Source organism: Enhydra lutris, unplaced genomic scaffold (assembly GCF_002288905.1).
Source record: "Enhydra lutris kenyoni isolate GAN:26980312 unplaced genomic scaffold, ASM228890v2 scaffoldscaffold18, whole genome shotgun sequence".
NCBI classification, from domain to species: domain Eukaryota; kingdom Metazoa; phylum Chordata; class Mammalia; order Carnivora; family Mustelidae; genus Enhydra; species Enhydra lutris.
Window position 1 is genome coordinate 33,186,277 of NW_019154102.1, and position 24,668 is coordinate 33,210,944.

A 24,668-nucleotide genomic window follows, 5' to 3' on the forward strand; every position below is an offset into this window, starting at 1 on the left:
TGGGCTTCCTGTGTCTTTGTCCCTTAATACCACTGCTACAACAAACCCAGCTAATACAAGTGCTAAGACCAGGGCATGTCCCCCAGCGATATGGTTCTTGGTTCAGAGATTATCAACACTCTAGGTGCAAGAAGGCCCAACTCAAACTTGCTTATCATTAGCCTTTGGGTGATCTTAGGCAGGGACCCTCCTCACTGACCACACAGAGAGGCACATCCAAGCCACGAGGTGTCCTCCCTGGGATCTGGCTCTCTCCCCCACCCCAGCTCAGTCTGGTGTGAACACCATGCAGACAGCCCAAATCAAGACAGTATGAGCTGAGGGGCCCATGGTCTCGGGCCCACCTGGACCTTTCAGCTCAGCTCAGGTGTAAAGTGCCCAACTCCGGGCCACCTTGAAAGGAAATGGCCTAGAATGAAAAAGTACCGAACAGGTTGATTTCTTCCTCCACCAAGGAAAGATGGTTGGAGGGCTGTCCTCTGTCAGGTACTGTGGAACACGGATACAACAGGATTTGTCCCTGTTCTCCAGGTCCTGTTTGGCACCCAGCTTCCCTCCATTTAAAAATGCCAATTAGGGCACCTGGGTGGCTAAGAGGGTTAAGCGACTGCCTTCAGCTCAGATCATGATCTCGGGGTCCTGGGATTGAGACCCACATCTGGCTCCCTGCTCACCATGGAGCCTGCTTCTCCCTCTCCCTCTGCCTGCTTATACTCTCTCTCTTTCTCTGTCAAATAAATAAATAAAATCTTTAAAAAGTGAAAAAATAAAAATGCAAATCCCAGGGCCGCCTGGGTGGCTCAGTCAGTTGAGCATCTGACTGTTGATTTTGGCTCAAATCATGCTCTCACAGTCACGGGATCAAGTCCCCAGTCAGGTTTCCCGCTCAGAGTGAGGTCTGTTTCAGATTCTCCCTCTCCCACTCACTCTCTCTCTCAAATAGGTAAATAAAATCTTTTTAAAATTTAAAAAACAAAAAGAAGCTACCAATTCCACAGCACATTGGATGCCGGCTTCCCGCCTCCAGTGGCTCCTCATTCCTGCAGGCATAAGACTCTCAGTCACTCCACCCCACTTCCTGTCTGGACCCACCCCACCCCAACCCACTGCTCTTGACTTCCCAGGCTCCAGCCATAATTACTTCATCTTGGTTTCTTCAACACGCTCACTCTCTCCATGCCTTCAAGTTGTTCCCTTTGCTTGGAACTCCTTCCCCTCCTTGCTCAGTTGCTACTCAATCAACATTATTAAGCACCTACACAGGCATCAGATCCCTGAATCTCCCGATCCAGACTCGAAAGTTCTGTTCGTTGGACTTCACTTTGTCAGGCTTCTACTCAGTATCAGCTGAAAGGTCCGTCACTCCATGAGGCCTTTCCTGGTGCCCAGCCCTATATACACACACAACCCTCCAACACACACAAAAGCACATTCCCACAGCACCCTATACTTCCTTTGCAGACGATCAACTCAAGATCTGGATTCCTCCCCAGAATGTGAACTCCATGAAGTCAGATGGCTAATCCCTGGTTTACTCCAAAGCCACAGCCCTGAACACAAAAGCAGGCACAAAGAAGGAACTCAATACATTCAGGTTGAACTGGATCCTGGATCCCAGGCCTCTCTGATGTAGTTCTTCCAGAAGCCTTATGCCCTGCAGACCAGGCTGAGTCATCATCTTTGACTCCTCTGCCCACCTCTGATCTACCCCCTAAGCATCTCTGAGAGTACATTCTGTGGTCACCCTACTCCCTGTCAAGCGTGGGGGCTGAAGAAGCCCATTCTTACAAGGATGCTTCCAACTCTGCAAAACTATGAAATCCCTGATCTGCAGTGCAGAAAGGGCTGGCAAACCAACACACTCATGCATACCCACACCAGCTCCCCCACCACACCATCCTTTAACAAAGATAAACATGTTGCCCTTATTCCGGCTTGAAGCAACTACCTTTAATCTGGATTCATCTGTATCACAGTGACCGGAACACCAGTGCCTAAGACTGTGAGGAACAGGAAAGGCTGGTCCACCAGTGGGGCACTTATCCCCACCAGAGCCTTGAAGCCCCTCACTCTTAAGCAGTGTGGTGGGCATTCCTGGGCTGCTCCTCACCCACACTCCCAGGGGGCGCATGGATGCCCCGAATGGGCTCCCTGCAAGGCCCTACCCAGGCCAGCCCAGCCCGGCCCAGCCCAAACCACCATCTCACCGCTCCTCCAGTCGAACCCACAGATCACTGAACTGCCTAAGCCGGTGCCTTCGCTGTGGGCGTGGCCGCCTCCGCTTCTTCCGATACTTCGGCTCCGCCCCACCACCCAGGTCCGCACTTCCAGGCGGGGACTCGTGAGGCAGAAACAGCGAGTGGGCCACAAACGCAGCTTCCGGAGCTCGCATGTCCACAGCAGGCACTTCCGGAGCAAAGATGGACGAGAAGGTGGGCCCCAAGGACGGAGTTTGGCTCTTCTCTCTGTGAACAGGGGTGGAGGGAAGATGGATCTGAAAGACAGTCGCACAGCATGGCGTCCTCCCCACCCTCAGGGCCTCAAAAGGGAGAGAGAATGTGAAAGTTCAAGCTGGCTAGGGAGGGTTCTGGAAGCCGCCTCCAGAACTGATCACTTTGACGCCTTAATTTCTCCCTCCCATACTGTCACCATAGTCGTTCCAAATCCCCCAGCTGGGGAGGAAACAGAAGATTTCTTTTAAATTGTGTATAATTACTCCCCTTCCCTAACAATGGGTCACACTGTCTAGAAAGTCACTAAAGATTACAGCATTGAAAGCAACATGAAGAATGTTTAAATGCCATTTACCTAGGACAGTTGAAGTGGCCCTTAATCATGTTAATCCCTCCTTTACCCTCCTAAGGGCTTTACTCAGAATGAGTCTGTAGCAGCCCCATCCCCACCTGAATGACTGCTACTGTTCACAGCGCTGGCATCTGACCACCTTACCCCAGGCCTCACCATAAGCCATCCTTCCCAAAGAGAACATGTTTTTCACAGTTGATAAGAAACTCAAACTTGCTTCTAGTCTTCCCCTAAAGGTGACTTTAGTCCCCCCCCACCCCAAGAATCTCTTCTGGTGGGGAAATAAGCTGTTAGAAGGACCAATTTTCTTCCCACAACAGGACTTTTGTCAAGGGCTTAGTTGGGGTTGAGAAGGGTCAGTAAGAGATGAATCCCAGCTACTAGAGGTCAATCCCATTGTCTCCTGATGGAGGCACTGAGGGCCCTGAGGCTCCCATCCACCTCAGAAAAGGGAGCCGTGGATGTGCCAAGTGCATCTTCCAACAATGTGGTGTAGCAGACCAGCATAAGAACTCGGTCGTTCTGCCCTGATTCAGCCTGATGAACTGCCCACTAGCCAGAAGCAGGGCTCAATTCTGACCCACAACCCGACAGAACTGAGATGTCAATTAGTATTCATGGCCCTGTGTGAGGAAGGGAGGAGGTATAAGAGACAAAAAAATGAAAAAGGGAAAGACTCAGGGTGGGCCAAAAAGGTAAAAGAAGGGAATTCCTCAAATGGCAAAGAAGAAACTGAGCTGAACTCTGAACTTGAGGCTGGGAATCCCAGCAACATATAGTGACAGCTACAAGATCCCTGGAGACCAGGACCTGCCAGATTCATCACTGTCTCTGGAGCCCAGCACAATGCCTGACACGTAAGTGTGACACCACTTAGATGAACCTCTTCATTGTGCCAAGAAACTGGAGCCTAGAGAGGAAAACTGCCCTGCCTCCCTCTCTCCAAGATTCTGGTGGCCTCCTAGAGGATTTAGGCGCAGATGGTCAGGCAGACCCCATGCCAAGGCCCTCTACCCCAGCAGAGATTATGTCTATGTCATCCTTGACCTCCATATAACCCAAACAGGCTCTGGTACACAGTAGGCACTCAAAACGAGGTCTGTTGCTTTTACTTAGCAAAGAACATGGACTCAAATTCATGAAGGCTCAGCTCTTACGGCTTCAAACAGTGGATCCTCACAGTGGGACAAATCACAACTTCGAGTCTGTTCAAATCACATCACAATAGACACAAGAAGACCTCAGTCCAGTTACTGCAGGTAGCCGAGGCCAGGGCTTGAGAACCAAGTTAATTACCCCTGCATGTGGCGGGGGTGGGGGGGTAGATTAATCCAAAAGAAATTGATTTTACTTCTCCTGATTTTTATCTTTCTCATATTTCACAGCTGAGATGTCCTGGGGAATCATAACATCCACTTTACCATTTGAGGAAACTAAGGACCAGGAAAATAAACTTCCTTACCCTAGGTCCCAACAAGGATTCAGTGCCATTTTCAAATAACATTCATCATTAAGATTTTTTTGTTTGTTTGTTTATAAAGCTAATCTAGTTCACTATAGAAAATATGGAGAGTATAGCATGGTGTCGCTATAATCTCCTGGGAGAGACCCTACAGACAAATGCTCACAAGGTTTCAGGCATAGGCTTAAGGGTCCCTGGGGCAGTAGGGGGTGGCTGCTGCTCTGCCAGGAACAGAAAATCCCAGGGGCTGAACACAGCCCAATCCATCCCAGAACTTCTGGGCTAGCTTAAGTATCCCATCAGAGCTTGAGGTTATAGGTTACCATGCTTTGGTCCATCTGAATTCCCAAAGTTTAGCAAAACCTCTAGTTATGTTATGAAGCCTAGGCCCATGGTCATTTTGGCCACAGTAGAGGACTCTTGGGCGGAGAAACTGTTTGTCCCCTGCCTGAATTTCATATAATCTACTCACTCCATGGAAGTCTCCAAGAAAGAAACACTGGATGGCAGTGGCCCCTCTCCTGGGCACACACCCACAGGAGGACATGTGGTATCCAGGAAAGAGCCCAGGCTTGGAAACCAGGGCAAGGTAATTAGCTTTTCTGGGCCTTTGCTGTTTCTGTGAAATTGAGCTGTCTCGCCTGCCTGCCGTGAGGATTGAAACGACTCAGACACTTCACAAAGGGCTGAGCTCACAGTCCACATTCCATGTGCATGCCCCTTCCTCCCAGTCCCTCTGTGTGGGGATGAGTGACACTGGATGTGTGCCAGCAAGCATGGCCAGAAGCCTCGAGCACACGCCTGTGTAGCCTCAGGAACATTCACCAGATCCTCACTGGATTTGTGGTAGGCAGAATAATGACCCCCAGAGAAGTCCACATCTTGATCCCCAGAACCTGTGAATACATTTGTTACCTTTCCTGGTAAAAGGGCTTTTCTGGATGTGACATAGGACTACGAGACGGGAGATTGCCCCAGGCTATCTGGGTGGGCTCAATCTAATCACATGCATCCTTAAAGCTAAAGAACTTTTCTGTGGCCTGTGGGAGATGTAAGTACAGAAGAATGGTCAGCGAGATGCAGTGTCACTGGCTTTGAACATGGGGGAAGAGGTCACAAACCAAGAAATGTGAGCAACCTCTGTCAACTGGAAAAGGCAAGTAAACAGATTCTCCCCTAGAGGCTCCAGAAGGGAATGCAGCTCCACTAACATCATGTCAACCCAATGAGACATGTCAGACTTCTGATCTACAGAACTGTAAAATAATCCTTTGCTTGGAGTTTATAGTAGTTTGTTGTGGCAGCAAAAACAAAAACAAAAACAAACAAAAACCCTACAGCTTCCATTATTCTGGAAGAGGTGTGGGTGTGGGGGACTGGCTAAATCCTTGGGATCAGCCCAGCAGGAGCCCTGCCAGCGGCATTTCCTGTGTGTTCCAGCTGTGTGTTCCAGCTGTGTGTTCCCGTGACAGTGGAGGGGAGTGGCTGCCAGTTGCCCTCCCGTTACTCCAAAATACAGCCCTTCTCTGACCACCTCGTACTGGTCTACCCCAAACCCCAAGGGACTGGCAGGGCTGGAGTAAGCTAGGTCACCAGTTGGAAGGCCTCCTGCCCCCTCATTCACACAGCCTGTCCCAGATCCAAGTTCCATATGATCAGAATCATCCCTCAAGGGTTATCAGATGGCTGCTAAGGAGAGTAGGAAGGAAGTGGGTGCGTCCACAGCCACTGCACTGGCCCTCGCCAATACCTTCACTGTGGACACTTCTCCCCACCCTCCCCCCAGCTCTAGGCCCTTATCCCCTTGCCCCCTCCTCTTCCTGAACAGAAGCTCCTTTCCGGACTTCCTGCTCCCTTGTGGCCTCCCCTGGGAGCACTGCTCACCACTGAAAAGTCATAGACATTTACCCAAATGGAGCACATAGGGTGTGCCAGACGCCAGGACAGCTACCACAGATGCACACAGGAAACCCCTCGGGAATTCCTGCGTGGGGGTGGGCCCTGGCTGGAGCAGAGAAGAAGACAGGGCATTTGTACTGGACCTCACAAATTCTGACAGAATTAGGGGCAGGGATGACAACTGACCCTCTGGCAGAGGAAACTGCATGAGCAAAGACATAGGATCTGGGAAGTAAAACATCGAAGAAGAAAGGGCAGAAAGAGAAGGGACACGCAGGTGGGGCAGTCTGAGCCGCACTATGGCACTGATGACCTGTGTGATCTTTCTGTTTGTCTGTCCAGAAAGGAGAAGAAACACCTGCCTCACAGGCTGGCTTTGAGGACTAACTGAGTGTCCGTGTGAACTTGGCTGACACCTGACAATCTATCAGTAAATGTTCTTTCCTCTCCTGGAAATGTGAGCTGCCGGGCTGGATGTCAGCATGGTTCTCGGCCCTCACTGTGCGTCAGAATCACAGAGAGATTTTCAAAATTGTGATTCCTGACCTTACTTCCTCCCAGAGGCAGGTTTCAGGATTAGAAAGAGAAGTAGGAAGTACACATACGTAGGAAGTACACATGCACACACGTACCTGCACACCCATGCACACGTACACATGCACACACGTACATGCATACACACATACACACACGGGCACGGCAGGGTCCTCTTCAGCACCCACAAGCACTGGGTGCCAAACAGCAGCCGAGTCAGCCCGCAGCAGGGCGGGGAGCTGAGAAGGGACCAGGGGGTCCAGCCCACCCTGCTATCCAGGAGCACATAGCCAGTAGGTGAGGAAAGACCCAGTCCCCTCAAACCAAGCAGAGAACCACTAAGGGCTGGGTTCTCCATCCAGGGCTGAAGGAAGAGAGGAGGGAGAGAAAGAGCCACACTTGGGCCATCAGCAGAGCTGGATGAAGGAGGGGCAGGGTCTTCCCTGTCAGGGGGAGGTGGACGGGCAGCAGCCCAGACGGGAGGTTTTCCCACGCAAGAAGCCTACCTGTGCTGGAAAAACGGTAGGGTCTGGGAGCTGAGACATCAGCGCACAGAAATCGGACTTTGGAAAAGAACAGGGAGAAACCACTGAAGGTGTCTGAGGAAAGGACACTTGCAAGGTTAGTCCCACAGAAAGGAAAGAATGGATCAGAGTCTGAGGGCCAGGGGAAAGGAGAGGAGCGAACCGGAGAAAGGAGGCCTGAGGTGTGATGAAGGTGAGAAATGAGGAGTCTTCAGGTGAGGGCTTTTGCAGAGAAGGAGTGCCAGTGCAGAATGGTTACTACTGACGCACTGCACGTAGGTATGAAGTAGCGGGGGGAGACGGGCCCAGGCTGTACTGAGGGAGACTGGCAGAATTCTGCCCCCCCCCGGGGGGGTCACTGGACTGTGAGGGAGGACCCTCTGGAGTGAGGGGCTAGCAAGAGGCCCTGGCTTGAAACAACATGAGTTGAAGGGAGATTCTGAAGAGAGAGAGGGTACCTGGGGAAGGGCAGCCATAAGCAGGCACCACCTCCTACCCCCTCTCTACTCCCTCAGCAGAGGACCACCCACCACCTCCGCATTCTCCTCAGCAGCGCTGAGATCTCTGCCAGGAGGGGGCGCTGGTGACCACGATCTGGAAGAAGTGGAGCGAGGAATGGCTTGTGTTCTGGCCTGAATTCCTACGTTGAAGCCTTGACAGCCAGTTGCTCAGAATGTGACTGCATTCATAGGTAGGGCCTTTAAAGAGGTGATTAAGTTAAAATGAAGCTGTTAGGGTGGGCTGGGATCGTCTGACTGGTGTCCTTGTAAGAAGGGGAAATTAAACAGAGAGAGACGCTGGGATTATGTGTGCATGGAGGGCACTATCTGCAAGCCAGAGAGACCTCAGCGGAAACTGAACCTACCAACACCTGGATTTTGGACTTCTGGCCTCCAAAACTGGAAGTAAATACATTTTTGTTGTTCAAGTGCCCAGTCTGTGGCATTCTGGGATGGCAGCCCAAGCTGACTAGTATGGAAGGGGAAGGAAGTATCCACAGGGCCATCAAAATTAGAAATAAACTGACCTGGGGGCGGGGGGAGCTCAGGAAAAGGGAAGGGGTTTGACTCCTGCCCCCAAGATGGGTCTCACAGGGGCGTCCTGCGACTTTAACCCCTCTGACCTGACAACATGACAGATTCCACTATCTGCCTCCCTGAAACCTCCCAAATGCCCACTGGAAGGGCACTGAGCATTAAGCCAAACCACCCATCCTGGGGGCCCCAGGACCGTGGAGCAGTTTTCCCTTCTCCTTCTCTGCCCCAAGACTGTGAGGAAAAGTCCACAGTCTTTTGTTGCCCAAAGTGCCTGCAGCCGACCCACATCTGACAGAGCCGCAGCCACAACAGGATGCCAGCTGAGCTGAGTGCCAAGTGTCCATTTAGCCACCAGATGGGAAAGGTGATAAGAGCCTTGCTGGGGCCTCTGGAGCCCCTCAGCGGACAGCCCGCCTCGGTGCCCAGGCAGCCCCGTGGGGGTCTTGGTCCCCCTAACTGCTCCCCAACCAGGATAGAAGCACAGGAAGGTTACTTGTTGATGGTTCGTCCAGCAGGGGCGTGTTCTACCTCATAGCCTTCGCGCCGCAAGACATCAAGTACTGTGTTGTTGCCCATGAAATGACCTGCGGGAAGAAAAACGATCAGAAACACGGCAGTTCCCATGATTACTAAACATACCCCCAAACATACACCCCGGATCAAAGAAATAATCTGGGCAACCCTCCATCCCTTCTCTCCAGCCCAGGAGAGTTCCAGAGTGTCTGTAGACAGGGAGCAGTAACCATTATTTCAGAGATGAGGACACAGAGGATGAGAAAGGTGCAGTGAGCTGCCCAGAATCACACAGTAAGAGGACAGCCTAGACACCAAATCCCAACCTTCTACCTCTGAAGGCACTGTTAACAGTCCTGACCATTCTCCTCATTTATACAAGCCAACCACCTCTAAGACCCAAGCCCCCTTCTGTCTGACACATAAAGATAAATGTACAGTTAAAACCTCCGTTTAGCAGAAGCCACCATAGCTGGAAACCTCAGCTTGAATTTTATTTCACTTTTTCCCTTTTTTTTTTTTTTTAAGATTTTATTCATTTATTTGACAGACAGCGATCACAAGTAGAGAGGCAGGCAGAGAGGGTGGGGGAAGCAGGCTCCCCACCGAGCAGAGAGCCTGACACAGGGCTTGATCCCAGGACCCTGAGATCATGACCTGAGCTGAGGCAGAGGCTTTAACCCACTGAGCCACCCAGGCGCCCCTCACTTTTTCCCTTTTAATAAAAAACAACAAAGATCAAACAGATAAGCTTGTGGTGACATCTTCAAATAAACATTTTAAAGGCCAAAAGTAGACCTTGAGATTAGCCTTCTTTCCTTTCAGGTTTTTTGTTTGTTTGTTTGTTTGTTTGTTTGTTTGTTTTAAAGATTTTATTTATTTATTTGACAGACAGAGATCACAAGCAGGCAGAGAGGCAGGCAGAGAGAGAGAGGGAAGCAGGCTCCCCGCTGAGCAGAGAGCCCGATGTGGGACTCGATCCCAGGACCCTGAGATCATGACCTGAGCCGAAGGCAGCGGCTCAACCCACTGAGCCACCCAGGCACCCTGTTTGTTTGTTTTTTAAGGTGGCTCCATGCATGGAGCCCAGCACAGGGCTCAAACTCATGACCCTGAGATCAAGACCTGAGCTGAGATTAAGAATCAGATGCTTAACAGACTGTGCCACCCAGGCGCCCCTCCTTTGGTTTTGATGCTCAGAACTGACATGTCCCTGTCTGTGACAGTGTATGGCACTTTAATGTCCTAAATGGCCCATTAAATTGTAGCAATCTATCATGTGATGGCATAGAACTTTAGAGGGATTGTTATTATCTCCACTTTAAATTAGAAAACAAGTAAAACAGGTTCCGGACTTCACATGCTAAGCAGCGGCAGAGTCTATGCAATTTTGACACCTCAGTATTCGATAACCAGAGACTGGGACAGCAAATTAAGGTACATCCATGCTGCAGAAGAGACGACAAGTGGTCTGTAGGTCTCTCCCGTGTCCTGGTCCCACAGAATGAACCTGGATCAGCCTCTGCGACCCTAGGAAGCCCGAGGGCGGGGACTGTGGCAGAAGATATTGGGCCCTACTCCATTCTCGGGTTCAATTGTAGGGTCTATGACTCCAAGATTGATGAGAGGCAACTGGCTCAGATGAAAGGGGCATTGGCAAGGCCCAGATTAACCCTGGTGCAGAAGTGCACACATTATGCCTGGGCACCTGGCTGGCTCAGTCAGTAGAGCGCCCAACTCTTAGTTTCGGTTCAGGTCATGATCTCAGGGGAATCTGCTTGTCCCTCTCCCTCCCCGCCCAATCCTCTCCTACCTTACCCTACCTTACCCACCCCCCACACATGCACTTATATAAACATACATACATACATACAAGATTATGCCTGGGCTGGGTGGAAGGGGGTGTGGCTACTAAGCTTGCAGAGTGCTGCCCTGACCTCACTCCCCCAGCCATTACCAAGCCCACACAGCGGGGGTGATCACAAAAATAAACAGTCACTGAACATTACAAGGTGCAGTGCTTTACACATCACTGGACACCGCCCCCCCATGCCAACAATCCTATAAGGTGGGTAGAGTAGTATCCCCATTTTACAGGTGAGAAGAGGCACTGAGAGATGAAGCAGATAGCATCTCAAACCCCAGGGGTCTGGCTCCAGAGTCCACGCTCTCCACCAATCAGGAAGGCAAACAATATTTGTCAAGTCAATGAACTGCCCCCATTACCAATGCTTTCTCATCACAGAACCGAGCTATTTTGTTTGACTTAATTTTCCTCCTATTCCAAAGGCGTGCTCCATTTCTCATCTCTAAATTTTATCTCCAGGTCCCCGCAGCAGAAGCTGCTGTTTGCTTTTAAATGCTGGAGCTTTTAGTTTTCGGTTATCCTCACTTTGCAATTAAAAGTTTGCTAACTGCAGATTTTTAAAATTTTAAACCACTAGTACTATGTGTCAGGAGCAATTTCTGGGGTTCCTCCAGCCAACACAGCCTTCGGAAGGCACGAGGAGAAATGGATTCAGGCGGTGGAGAAAGCAGCTCCAGGGAAGAGAACCTGGCACTAGCAGCTGCCCAGGGCACTCCCGATCCCCAAATGCCCAGCGGCTGCGAGGCCTCTCCCCAGAGCTGCAGCAGTACGGCGAGCTGTACCCAGAGAATGAGGCTAGCCCAGGTGCTGCAGACTCACCTGAGCCCTCTGTCCAGCACAGTCCCCAACCAGAGGGCCTGCCCCACGATCTGCTCAGATCAACCTGCCCACCAACCTGCTGCCCTGCCTCACACCGCAGGGCGAGTCACTGTCATCTCAAAGCATCCACCTTTCCCCCAGCACCCAGTGCCCTACTCTTTACCACTGAACATCAGGAAAGCTTTGGAGACATCAGCTGAGTCTGGCAGGAGCGGAAAGCAAAAGACCATGCTCAGGGGTTGGCACCTTCCCTCCTGGAGGACCCAGCACAGCCACTGGGACAAAGCTACCAGTTCTGCATCCCAACAGAGAGCCACCATCACACCACCAGACACCATGAGGGCTTCTGGGACCTAACTCCTATAGGGTGCCGCAGGACCAGAGCCAACAGCTTTACTGAGATGGGCCAGTTGTGGGCACAGTAAGACCCGGCACAGTGCACAATCCAAATACAGAATGATTTAGGGAAGAGGAAAACCACTCACCCAGCTCAGAGGAACCAGCCACCAAAGGCAAAATTGTTCATTTTTCAATGAACAAAATATAGGAGCCCAACCTCTCATTTTCTCCACAACAGCTTTATTTGAGTATAATTCACGTAACATAAAATTCATCTTCTTTTTAAGTTTATTTATTTTAGTAATCTCTACACCCAATGAGGGGCTCGAACACATGACCTGGAGATCAAGAATCTTATGCTCTTCCGACTAAGCCAGCCAAGCACCCCTAAAATACATCCTTTTAAAGTGTGCAATTCAGAGATTTTTGAAATATTCATAAAGTTGTGCAAACATCACCACCACCTAATTTTATTTTATTTTTTTAAAAGATTTTATTTATTTATTTGACAGACAGAAATCACAAGTAGGCAGAGAGGCAGGCAGAGAGAGAGAGAGGAGGAAGCAGGCTCCTGCAGAGCAGAAAGCCCGACGTGGGGCTCGATCCCAGGACCCCGGGATCATGACCTGAGCCGAAGGCAGAGGCTTTAACCCACTGAGCCACCCAGGTGCCCCACCACCAGCTAATTTTAAAACATTTTCATCAGCTGAGATTTTGATAACAATTTCACTGAATGTATAGATCAATTTGGGGGAATACTGTCATTTTGACAGTATTTATCAAGTCTTCCAATTCATGACCATGAGATGTCTTTCCATTTACTTAGGTCTTCTTTAATTCCTTTCAATTATATTTTTAGTTTTCATTATACATCATACATGTCACTTGTTAGATTTAGTAGTAAGCATTTTTTTATGCTTTTAAATGAACTGGCTTCAGAAAAACCGTTAAGAGACCCTTAGTCATAGGAAACAAACTGAGGGTTGCTGGAAAGGAGGTGGGTGGAGGGAAGGGGTAACTGGGTGATGGACATTAAGGAGGGCTCATGATGTAACGAGCACTGGGTGTTATATAAGACTGATGATCACTAAACTCTACCTCTGAAACTAATGACACACTGTATGTGTGCTTTAAATTAGTTGGATTTAAATTTAATATAAATAAATAAATAAATGGCCCTGGTTTCTTAGCCGCATTTTCAAAATTTCATTGCTAGAATATAGAAACATGACTGGTTTTTGTATATTAATCTTGTATCCTGCCTCCTTATACCCTTGGTTATTAGTGCTCACAGTTTTTTGATGGATTACCTAGCATTTTCTATACACAAGACCGTTGCACCTGAGAAAAAATATAGTTTCACTTCTTCCTTTCCAATTTAAATGTTTTTTATTCCTTTTCTGTGTCTAATTTTACATTGTTGAGAGCAGCCATCCTTGTCTTACTCCTGACCTTAGGGGGAAACTGTTCTGGGCTTTCACCATTAAACATTAATGTGGGATTTTTCATACTGACCTTTCACAGGCTGATGAAGTAAATTCCCTTCTAGCCCAATTCTGAGGAGTGTGTTTATCATGAAAGAATACTGCACTTTATCAACAGCTTTTTCTACATCTATTGAGAGCATCACGTGATACTTGGCCTTTAGTCTACTTATATGGGGTTAGCATGTTGACTAATTTTCACATGTTGTGGAAATGGCCCCCGGAAATCTGCACCCTAATCCCTGGAACCTGTGAATGTTATGTTACGGGGGCGGGGGGGGGGTGGATTTCGCTGCTGTAATGAAGCAGGATCTTGAGGTCAAGTGATAATTATACCGGACCTCTCCAGCCACTCTGGAAGAGCTTCTCTCCAACCCCCCATCTTACTCATAAGAAAAACTGAGGGAGGTGACTTTCCCAAGTCTACGAAGCTAGTGGAAGAAATGAAGGGAGAAAGCGGAAGCCAGCAAATGGTCTCTCTGCACCCTACCAGCCTCTGGCACTTCCATCTTTAATTCTGGAGGGGGCAAAGATAGAAAGCGATAGAATCACTCAAGAAGAGGGGATAATTTTGGGGCGCCTGGGTGGCTCAGTGGGTTAGGCCGCTGCCTTCAGCTCAGGTCATGATCTCAGGGTCCTGGGATCGAGCCCCACATCGGGCTCTCTGCTCAGCGGGGAGCCTGCTTCCTCCTCTCTCTCTGCCTGCCTCTCTGCTGCTTGTGATCTCTGTCTGTCAAATAAATAAATAAAATCTTTAAAAAAAAAAAAAAAAAAAAAAAAAGAAGAGGGGATAATTTATTTCAAAAAGCCCACAGAAGAAAATCATTTTCCCAGTCTGTTTCCCCGTACGCTGTTAGCAGTCGGTAGCAGCGGGATCTATTCGCCCCAGGCCTTCCAGCGAAGTTGCAGCCCTGCGGGGCGCTGGGGCATCAGCCGAGCCTCTTGGCGAGTGAACTACGGCAAAGAAGGTGCCTGCCACTCAGCTCTTCTCCAGGCGCCACCCCAGCAGGCCCCTCGTGGAGGGAGCATCCAAGCCCAGCGTCCCAGCAGAGGTAACCTACGACTCACCAGCTCCAAAGGCAAAGAAAAAGCCTTTGTCAGGAAACTCTTCCAAGAGCGCCTTCACCCGCTTCCCCATTCTCTCATTCCGCTTGTAGATAAGCTCCTGGCGGAAGTAGCTGTCGATCTCCTGCGCCGTGACGCGCTCCTGGGGCGGCAGCGTGGCGTTAATAAAATTGGGAACCTCCGCCAAAAGAGAGAGAAAAGGAAAAAATTAGGGGCAACAGAGTAACAAACGAAGTTGCTTAATTTGAGCACCAAATCACCCAGCCTAGACAGTCAAGCGTTTGTCGGGGGCGGGGGGGTGGGGTGGCGCACCACTCGTGGGGTCTCCCACCTGCTTTTTCTCAAACTGGGATATCATTGTCTGTAACCCAGGTGCAAACACAGTAAACGAAGCACTGAAAGAACCCTTGGGCTATTTTAGACAGCGCTTCTCTTCCATTTAAATGAGAGTGCTTGGCACCATGTGTTTGTATAAGGAGACCCTATCTTTTGCCTTAGCACATTCCGAGTTTGCACTTGTTGGATTCACACATGCTTTCTTTAGGAAAATACTTTTACATAAATACATAGTTTAGAACCAATAATTATGATTCTACCACCAAACACGTGGAACGCCTATAGCCATTTGACTGTTTTCTAAATTCCATACATGTTCATTGTCATTACGTCTCCAATTCCCATGTCTTCCTCTTGCTTTCTCCGGTGTTCTTGGCCCTCCTGGCAAATATTTCACCTGGCTCCGGCACACATCTTGGCCAGCTGCGGTGTTTGGACTAACAAATGGTGACGTTACACCAAAACTATGACCGTCCGGGTGGTACTTGCAGCCCAGCGACACGCGGGTTCTCTCCCACCCCACCCGGATCCCCTCATCCTGGGTGCGGCGCTCTCTCCTCTACCCAGGGATTTAACAAGCTTCACTATTTGCAAGCTTATAAAACAGGATATCCACCCAGGCAGCTTCTCCCACCTGCAGTAGCCCCTCCAAGGCCTTCTGAACGTCCTTATTCTGTGGCACAGCCATCAATTTCCATTTCACCAACAACAGATCCTCTTCGGCTATTTACTTGAAATGATACTTTTTTCATTTCCAAATCCAAAACCTTCATCTATTCCTTTATCGTCTTTTCAAAAATCCTGTCGTTTATGTGCGATCCTTCTGTCCATTTCTCCATGTCCCTTCTCTTCAGCACAGCACTCCCTTTGTACCCGCCCCTCCCCACAGGCCGCCCAGAGTGTGCAGGGCAGCCTCCCACTGCCATCCTGCTGTCCCTTCTAAATGCCAAATGTGCCCTCTGACCTGTGCCCCTCAGCGTGACCAGTAAGGCCCTCCTGGCACCACCTCCTCAGTACCCCACACCACCGGCGGGGGCGCTGTGAGCAGGCCAGGGATGAAGGAGCCGCAGAAAAGGGAAGCATAAGGTGTCTCTCTGACTGCCCCCACCAGCCTTCGCATTTACCCATCTAACTTCCAAATCCCCCGTCCCTATTAGCTTTTCCTGCCATTTCAGATTTTAATGTGTCCCAATTGACGATGACTTGTCTCCCCACTTACCCCACACCCACTACAAGTGCAAGAACTGTCATCACCATAAACTCTACTATTCCTTCTTTAGTGCATTCCTTGTTCTCCCCTTCCCCTTGCTTGCTTCGCCTGGGTTTTACTTCCTCCAGCACTAGACTCTCCAGAAAGCTCATTAACTATTTTGACGCTTGTGGGGCTGATGCTGGGTCCAGCCTCTGTTGTCCCTCTCCCCAAGCTGCCATTCCTTGTTCACCTCTTATATTCAAGCACATTGCCTTACAACAGGGTCCCCAGATCTAACACACCCCGAGCATCACTCTCACCCTCCTCCCTCATGAGGACGCTGGTCCTGGGGCTGGAAACAACACACTCCCCATCTCAAGCTCAGCTGGCACTTGCCACCGCCATATGGTATTGGTGGGGGAAGGGTAGGAAGCCATGGTTTGTCCCCAGGAAACTTGTTGATAAAAGAGTAACAAACATCCCCGTAGGGAGGCTGCACTCTGAGCTTCCTTCCCCCTTGAAAGGCCACAGGTAAAACCTGTCCCGTGTGTCACTCACTACACCAGCTCGGTCACGGGCACAATCCAACCCATCCTGCTGACGTGCTCCTAGAAGCCACTGCTAAGGTGCAGCTGAAGTTCTGCTCCGTCACTTCCCAGAAGTACTGCCTAAGTCAGCCAGGGGGCTTTCGCCCTCAGATCCCTTCCGTGCCCCAGAGACCGTCCCGGCTGCTGGATCCCTCGAAGCTTCATTCTTTGCCTCAATCTGAGAATTAACGCTCATCAACGCCCCCAGTTCCCAGTAGCATAAAGAATGCCTCTGTTAGCTGCAGCATCTCCTTCAACATCTAAACCTGCCCAATTTTATTTTTGGAGCCCTTTATGACCTCGATCCTTTGTACACAGGAGGTCCAGGTGTCAGTAGGTAATGTCTTTACTCTTGTGCTTAAATGCACGCTGAAAGGGGCAGAGGACCAAGGCCCTCACCTGGGAGCTGTCATGGCTGAAGATGACAGAGCTGAGGTCCCCACAGTTATAGTGTTTGATGAGATCCTCCGTCGTGTAGGGGATCTGAAGGCTGCCTGCTCGAAGGCTCTCCTGCTGCAGGAGGGTCTGGTTCAAAGCAAAGATGACCTAAGGGAAGAAAACACAGGACCTCTTTTAAGTTCACCGACACAGCAATCATTAGCTGCCATCTTATTTCTTTTGTCCAAGGTTGGCAATGGCCTCACCTCTGGGTTTGTTGTGCAAGGACATGGACGCTGCTGATGAGAAAGGGAACACAAATCCCTGGGCAGTGTCCAAAGTAAAGGAGGACAGTCCTACCCAAGTTGGCCCCTTGTGGGTCACACGGGAGGAAGTGTCTTAAAACGAACACAGACCACCAGGAGCTATCCCATGAGAGTCCCCAGGAGATGATGAGACCAGAGAATGGCTTGCGATGAATGTCTGAAGCAGCTGGGGAGGAATGGCAGGAGGCAGCTGGGCACACAGACAGGCACATACTGATGACCGCTTCACTTACTCAAAGGACTAGACAGGAACCTATACACAACATCCACGAGTCTGTTCTAACCACCAATGGGGTGTCTGCTGCCTAATGGGTTCACTGGGTCGGCGGGACATAAATAGAAGTTACAGTTAATAGAAGTTATAGAAAAGGAGGAAACGAGGGCTAAACAAAACCAAACAGCTTCATCTGTATGGGTTTCTCAGAGTCTCTGATACCCACTAATGTGAGCTGTGGGTTCTTCCAAAGGGAGAGTGTGGCAGGTTTCCCAAATTTATTTGGGCCACACATCACTAGAGAAGGGTTCACTGCACATCCTTTGGGAAAATCCAGCCTCAAGGAATTTGACAAAACTGGATTCTCTGTGGCACTGGAGAGCTGGGACAGAGGGGGAGGTGGGATTCTGGCACCAGATGGGACTGGCTCCCGACCACAGTGAAGATGCCATGGCACTCTCTCCCTCTTGCCCTTCCCAGGTGTGGACGCAGACACGTCACCTTCAACAGCCGCCCTTCCACGTGCTGCCCCAGTAATCATGTACAGACACTGCCTGGCTGGAATATTCCCTCCCCATTTGCTGACAGAGAGGCGGGTGCTGACACCTGAGCACTCGATGAGGTCTTCAGCAGGAAGTTTTCAGTTCTCTGGAGACAACATATTACGTGTCTCCAGTCAGCAGATGACCCTGAGCAGCCCCAACCCCTGACTTCCTCCTGTCACACATCTCCCTCATTCTGAGGGCAAAGAGGCAGGGGGGCTCGGTGACCTGCTTCCCATAGGCCATAGTGACCCACGCCTGCTGTACACCCTCCTCCAGGGGCCTGGTCTCCCTTGGTTACGCTATTGCCCGTGTCCTGAGGCTTGAACCCAAGGCAGCGGGGGCAGGTCCCTCGGTAGAATCCCCTCCTCTCCTCTCAAAATGTCCCCCTCCTCTCTGTTGGGTCCAGACCTTCTGGGCCAGGCCCTGTCCCCACCCCTCTCTGATGACATGAGCTGACAGACACACCCAGGTGCATGTCCACAAATTATGATCTAAGTGAGGAAACTTGGCCGTCCACAAAGATGAGCCTCTGGGTTCTAAAGCCACACAGTTGGGACCTCTCCACCACCACTGGGAATGGCTAAGTGACTTCTCTGGATTAGCTGGAGGAACAAATCTATGGAGAAGAGGGGGAGGGGCAGAATGAAGCCCCTCTCAGGTCTGTGGAGCCCCAGGCCAAGGTCTCACACCTCTGAACCAAGTTGTGCTTGGCTCACAAACCCGTGCTAATGGAGGCTGCCCTCTCCTAAAGGCATTCAGGACAAGCCCAGGTGTCCGTGGCTGGCAGACCTTCTTCCAAGAATTCCCACTGACTTTGAAATGCTTTTCTGAAGGCGTTCTTGGTATTTAGAGAAGACAGAGCCACCTATCCCACTGGACGGGCCGATCTGCCAAATGGAGAAGTCTGTGTGGCCCGTCAGGCAGGTTAAACCAGGCCTTTGTTTATTCAGTCCCTTCTCAATGTGGTCAAATGTCTTTCACCCAAAAGACATTTCACCTGTTTGGAACAGACTTCCAAAGCCTTGCTGAGACATTAATTTACTTTTGATGATCAAGCTCCATGCAACCAGGAGCAGGGCCCTGAGGCCCTTCTGGAGGGGCCTTCTTTGGGGCAAACCAGGCGGGGGCCTTCTGTGTCAGCCTCCGCAGCTGTAGGAGGTAACTCCCCCCGGTCCTCTGCAGGAAGTCTCAAGGCCCTGGAGCAGGAGTCAGGGAACACAAGACAGAGCCACAAAAACAATACACAGCCCCAAACTCAGCTGACTGACACCATGGAGGTCCAGACCCGGTTTCCTCAGAGACCTACTGTGGCACCTGGAAAGGCCCCACAGTCTGACAGGCTTCATGACTGTGGGTCATTCTGAGGCAATTCACTCTCCTTGCTGTGCTTGGTGAAGTCTGAGCCTATCTGAGAAATCTGAGGTGTCAGGATGTGACTCACAGATTAGCAAACTCCTCCCAAACAACTGTGTCCTATTATGATGGGCACAGAGGCCTCTCCTAGGAGGCTTGTCACTGATCTAGCCTCCCAGCATCGCAGGATCACATCTGTTCCCAGGCAGCCTGTCCAGCTGAGAACTGAGGCAGGCAACCAGTAAGGGAAGGCAGGGCAAAGCAGCAAGCACAGGGTCCAGGTGGGGTGGGCCCGGCCGTGCATGCTGCACCCCCCCAACCTCATCCCTAACCAACTCCCTCTCCCCACCCCTCCTCCTCTCTAGCCCATCAATCCCTTTCTTTGGAGACTCTGCTAACAGTTTCTCACTTGGTGTCTTGCTAACAGTTTCTCACTTGGTGTCTTACTTTCCCCGGGGCTGCCATAACAAAGGACCACAACCTGGAAGGCTTAAGCAACCGAAATGTATTGACGCACAGTTCTGGAGGCCAGAAGTCCAAAATCAAGGGGCTGGCAGGGCCATACTCCCTCTGAAGGACTTAAGGAAGGATCTGTTCCAGAGTCTCTCCTAGCTTCCGGTCGTCCCTTGGCTTGTGGCTACAGAACTCCAAGCTCCATGTGGCACACTCCCCATGTGGTCTGTGTCCAAACTTTCCCTTTGTAAAAGGACACAGTCGTATTGGATCAATGCCCACCCCAGTGACCTCATCTTAAATCATCTGTAAAGACCCGATTTCCAAATAAGGTCACATTCTCAGGTCCTGAGGGTTAGGACTTCAACGTAAGGATTTGGAGACACAAGTCAAAACATGTCAGTCTCAGCTTACTCTTTTTTTAATAGTTTATATGAATGTGGTAAAAATTTCAAACAGTACGAAGAAAAAGAGCTCCCTCCTATTCCTGTACCCCTATCCCCCTCCTGAAAAACAATCACTGGGGTCCTTGCCTTGTGTATCTTTCCAGGGACAATCTCTGTCAGTGAAAGCCCACAGATAGGTGATACATGACAGACAGACAAATAAATGTACAGATATCCTGCACTTTTCTGTTTGTGCTCCTTTGGCCTTGAAGCACTCAGATAAATGCCTTTCCACGGACAAACTGAAGCTATCCATTGCAACGGAAGACAAAACAATCATGGAATAAAATGCCAGGGTTTGGCCAACAGGGCTCTCCTCCATGGTTTCTGAAGTACGTGCAGCCTGAGACTTATCCTTATCCTTAAGATAACATTAGTGACTACAGCAAATCACAAAAGAGGAAAAGGGAATTTTCTGGCTGCAAGAAGGGACAAAATGAAGGTTTCCTACAACCTTTCCAATAAGAAAGCAGGCTGGATGCAGAAGCCCAGCGGTCACCCCAAGAGGTGGCCCCACTGCCCCCAACCCAGAGCTGTCCTAGTGTGGCAGGATCATCAAGCACAAGTTGCTGTACCGTGCAACTTAGTACATGTACGTGAGTAGCACGTACATGTACAACTTAGTACATGTACGTGAGTAGCTCCCCCCGGGCATGGGGAGCTGCACTAAATGAAGCTGGTGGGTATATGCTTAGTGCGCACGTGGGGAGGTGACATGCAGGGAGTACAAGGTCATAAATATCTTCTTTGAATTAACACTCACAAAACTTACACACAATTTCTATGGTGCTCATCATTCCATTCAATATTAACTATTAGTGAGATTTACAGGCAGTCACCAGACCCTTTATGAATGTAGCAACCAGCACATTCTTTTTTTTTTTTTTTTAAGATTTTATTTATTTATTTGACAGAGAGAAATCACAAGTAGGCAGAGAGGCAGGCAGAGAGAGGGAAGCAGGCTCCCTGCTGAGCAGAGAGCCCGATACGGGACTCGATCCCATGACCCTGAGATCATGACCTGAGCCGAAGGCAGGGGCTTAACCCACTGAGCCACCCGGGTGCCTCACAACCAGCATATTCTTGATCCTTACTGGAACTATGCCAGCTATAGGTCAGCCTTCTGGGCTAAAGGTGAACATGTTTCTGCTCCCCTTGTCCCCAGGACCTCTGCTCTGGGCTCAGGCAGATGCAGGCAGGCCCCAAGGAGAAACACTGGCAGAATTCTACAGATGAAGATTTCAGACAATCCTATAAGGACTCAGGTTCATTTCTGCAAGATCAGAGAAGCCTTTTCCTCCAGATACCCAGATGGCGTGGTTTTCCCAGGAACCTTCGGAGCCAGTGTTTTCCAAACCCCAGATTGCAACTCATTACCCACTACTTCATTGTTGACATAAATCTTGGCATGCTCTGCCCACTGCTCCAGAGCCTGCTTATGTCTTTTAATCTTGGGTGTCCGTCCATATGGTGCATTCAGGACTACTCCATGCTTTACAAGAGAGACACATAAACCATGACGAGCCCGTGCAACCGCCCCCTTACATGCACTTACTTACTTATTTATTTATTTACTTACTTACTTATTCGTTTGACAGAGAGAGAGCATAAGTAGGCAAAGCAGCAGACAGAAGGAGAGGGAGAAGCAGGCTCCTCCCCAAGCAGGGAGCCCGACACGGGACTCAATCCCAGGACCCTGGGATCATGACCTGAGCGGAAGCAGCCGCTCAACCCACTGAGCCCCCCAGGCGCCCCGCACGTTTTGTAATTACAGCTACCCTAGCGCAAACCACCACCCACATTGTGCCGGCGGGGCTGGGAGTCACTGATGGAATTAAGTTAGGGTGAGAGCTTCAGGAACCTGCAGAAATGAAGAGCAAACACATCCAGCTCTTTAAAATCTGAACCATCTCCAGAGAGCCCGTGGTGTGCACGGCCCTGCAGTCAATTCCTGGCTCGGTTCTCTGGCCCTGAATGACAATTCTCTGCGCCGTAGCTACTGGAGTCTGACTCACATCCTCACCAGGAAGGATGTGGGCTAAGGGACCGGCATGCTTCTGAAACAGCATGGCTTCTGCAGTTTTGCATGCAAACAAAATGCTCTGTGGCCAAACCTAGAAACTACCCCCAAAAACATCATTTCAGAAGAAAGCCATGTTCTAAATTCTCAAGTTCTGCTTTTGGAGTGCACAGGGAAGTTCCAAGAATTATGCCTCCTGTATGGTTACCATCCTGCCAAGCTACTTGGGCTGATACAGAACAACAAATTCTCTTAAAAATTCCTGAGCGACAGATACCTCACACGGGTCCTTGTCTCTCACTGTCAATTTTTTCACCTAAGGGCCAACCAAGAGGCTCCAGGGAAAAGAGAACTAGAGGGGGAGGTGGTAGAACCTTAAAACTCTGAGCACCTGAAGGCGGTCAGCAAAGTCATTAGCGTGATGTACTTACATAATAATAATAAAATAGTAACAGCAGCAGTCCCTCCCCACCCCCTAGAGCGTCAGCCTGTCCTCTGGGAAGTGGAGTTGCATTTGGGGATGAAGATTTGGTCCCCATCCCGAGGGGGTGCCCATTGGGAGTGGGACAGGACAAAAGGGTGTATGACAGCAACAGATCACAGAGGGCAGTAAAGGATTAAGAAACACCCAGTGGGCACCTCTAAGCAGAGATGGAAACCCCAGAAAGGGACAGGCCATCACAGTCGCTATTTCGGCCCGAAGCTACATTTTGCCCAGCTGTTAAAAACAGGAGGTGCCAAGAGCAGCAAATCTATGACAGCATTCCCGGGTCCCCTAGCAGCCACACCGCGGGCACGCTCAGCACCTCACAGGAGCACTGTGGCAGCAAGAATACAAGGAGAGCATGTGATTCAAGGACATGTGGTTGTCTGAGGGCACATCACCCTGATCAGCAAAAGAGAAGTGACCGACTTACAAAACCACATCCCAAATGGTGGCCATGGGCTTGGCACCCATCAGCCCACCCTCCATAACCTAGCGCCAAGCTGTTGGCCTGCCCAGCCACAGGCCGTGAGAAGCATGCTACACGTGCCACCAGAGGCCACCAGGGGCCACCAGGGGAAGGAGCTAAAGATCTAAAGATCCAAGATCTTAGAGCTAAGCAGGCTACTTCCCTTGAAACCTGTCAAGACTTCTGTCCTTGACCGTAAGAAACAGCAGCTACACCTGAAGCTTGCAACTGAACATTCCTGCTATCTTCAGGGTACACAGGAGGACTTCTGCCTGTTGGGAAAAACTCATTTATCTCCTGAGGCCACCTGTGGAGGGTCCTGGCAGAACTCGGGCCAACACAGCTGGGGATACAATGGACAGGCCTGGGTCTATGGCAGAGGACGAGCAGAACCCCGTGGCAGGTCTCCGCAAACACACAAGGAGACAGGCTCAGAATGCTTCGGGACAGGTCCTGCAAAACCTTTGCTGTTCTCTGGAGCTCCTTTGGAAGATGCGTGATGTTTGAAAGGGCTCAGGGCCAATTAAGCCACTAGGGGACTTGCCATCTTGGAGAGGTTCCCAGTGCTTCTCCGGGATATACCAAGCTCTTCTTGTTGAATGCTTGCTATCTCAAGTCAGGCACTCTGCTCTACTGTGGGACATTTTTACTATTAGAAGGTCCTTTCTTTTTTTTGAGCTCCCTGTCTCCTCCATGACTGTCATGTAGTCATTTTTGTATATAACAGTACAATGTGTGTTTCCATACACGCACAATCTGTTAGCAGCCATCCACACAGAAAATGCATGTGTCCTACTTCTAGGAATCTCTCCTACAGAAGTACTAGCCCGCATGTCCAATAAAGAAGTGTACAAGGATGTTCCCTGGGGACCTGTAATATTGCTCTCCTTGGCACTGAGACTGTTCAATCAAAATTGGAATGTCCATATGGGGGGGGTGTCCTGCACTAAAGGGGAGACGGCACGTGAGGACCTCAAACGCTCTTCCACTTGGAAGCATTTGATTTGCTCCATTTCAGGGAGGGAGGGGAGCAGACCCTTCTGGTCTGTCCTCTCTGTCTCTGTTGTTTCTCCTCCCCTTGGCACAGGCCACCGGGCTCCACAGAGAAGGGAATCAGGTCAGGTGACCATGAGGAGCCTCCATATGGTCCCCATGGTGTCTGAGCCACCTCCTCAGCTCATGCTAGGGTGAGGGAATCCAATGTACCCCCAAAGACCCTCTGTTCATGGAAGGGCCAGTGTATCCACCATGAGCACATACTCTCCTGCAGTCACGGGGCCTACAGGCTCTGCCAAAGGGACAACAACAGGGGCGGTGGCAGCACTGGCAGCCACAGGACCTCCACAAGAGCTGTGCGTGTGGCAGCAACCAAATCTACAAGCCCAGAACAGACAAAGGGAGTGATGACAGCAACAGCTAGCAAGGGTCCAGAAAGAAGCACCACCAGCATGACCAAAGGGGTTGGGGCATGGGGGTGGGGACCAGCCTGGCCACAGAGAGTCCAAACAGGATGGAGG

General features: G+C 50.3%; 1 protein-coding gene across 9 annotated transcripts in view; it reads right to left on the reverse strand.

Moving 5' to 3' along the window:
- LOC111147959 (TraB domain containing 2A) overlaps positions 1-24,668 on the reverse strand; it is a 129,557-nt gene that overhangs the window by 75,987 nt on the left and 28,902 nt on the right. For 5 of the 9 annotated variants that reach the window (XR_002640660.1, XR_002640661.1, XR_002640662.1 and 2 more), the window contains exons 3-6: positions 16,863-17,009; positions 14,352-14,526; positions 8,755-8,845; positions 2,208-2,465 (exon numbers count right to left, since the gene is read on the reverse strand). Coding sequence is in view for 5 of the 9 variants with exons in the window: in XM_022504260.1 (XP_022359968.1) it covers positions 2,208-2,465; positions 8,755-8,845; positions 14,352-14,526; positions 16,863-17,009 (671 nt within the window). In the remaining 4 variants the exon portion in view is untranslated. Of the gene's footprint in view, positions 1-987; positions 1,551-2,207; positions 2,466-8,754; positions 8,846-14,351; positions 14,527-16,862; positions 17,010-24,668 lie in introns of those variants that run through there. The other 4 variants (XM_022504261.1, XM_022504262.1, XM_022504264.1 and 1 more) reach the window with 4 other exon arrangements.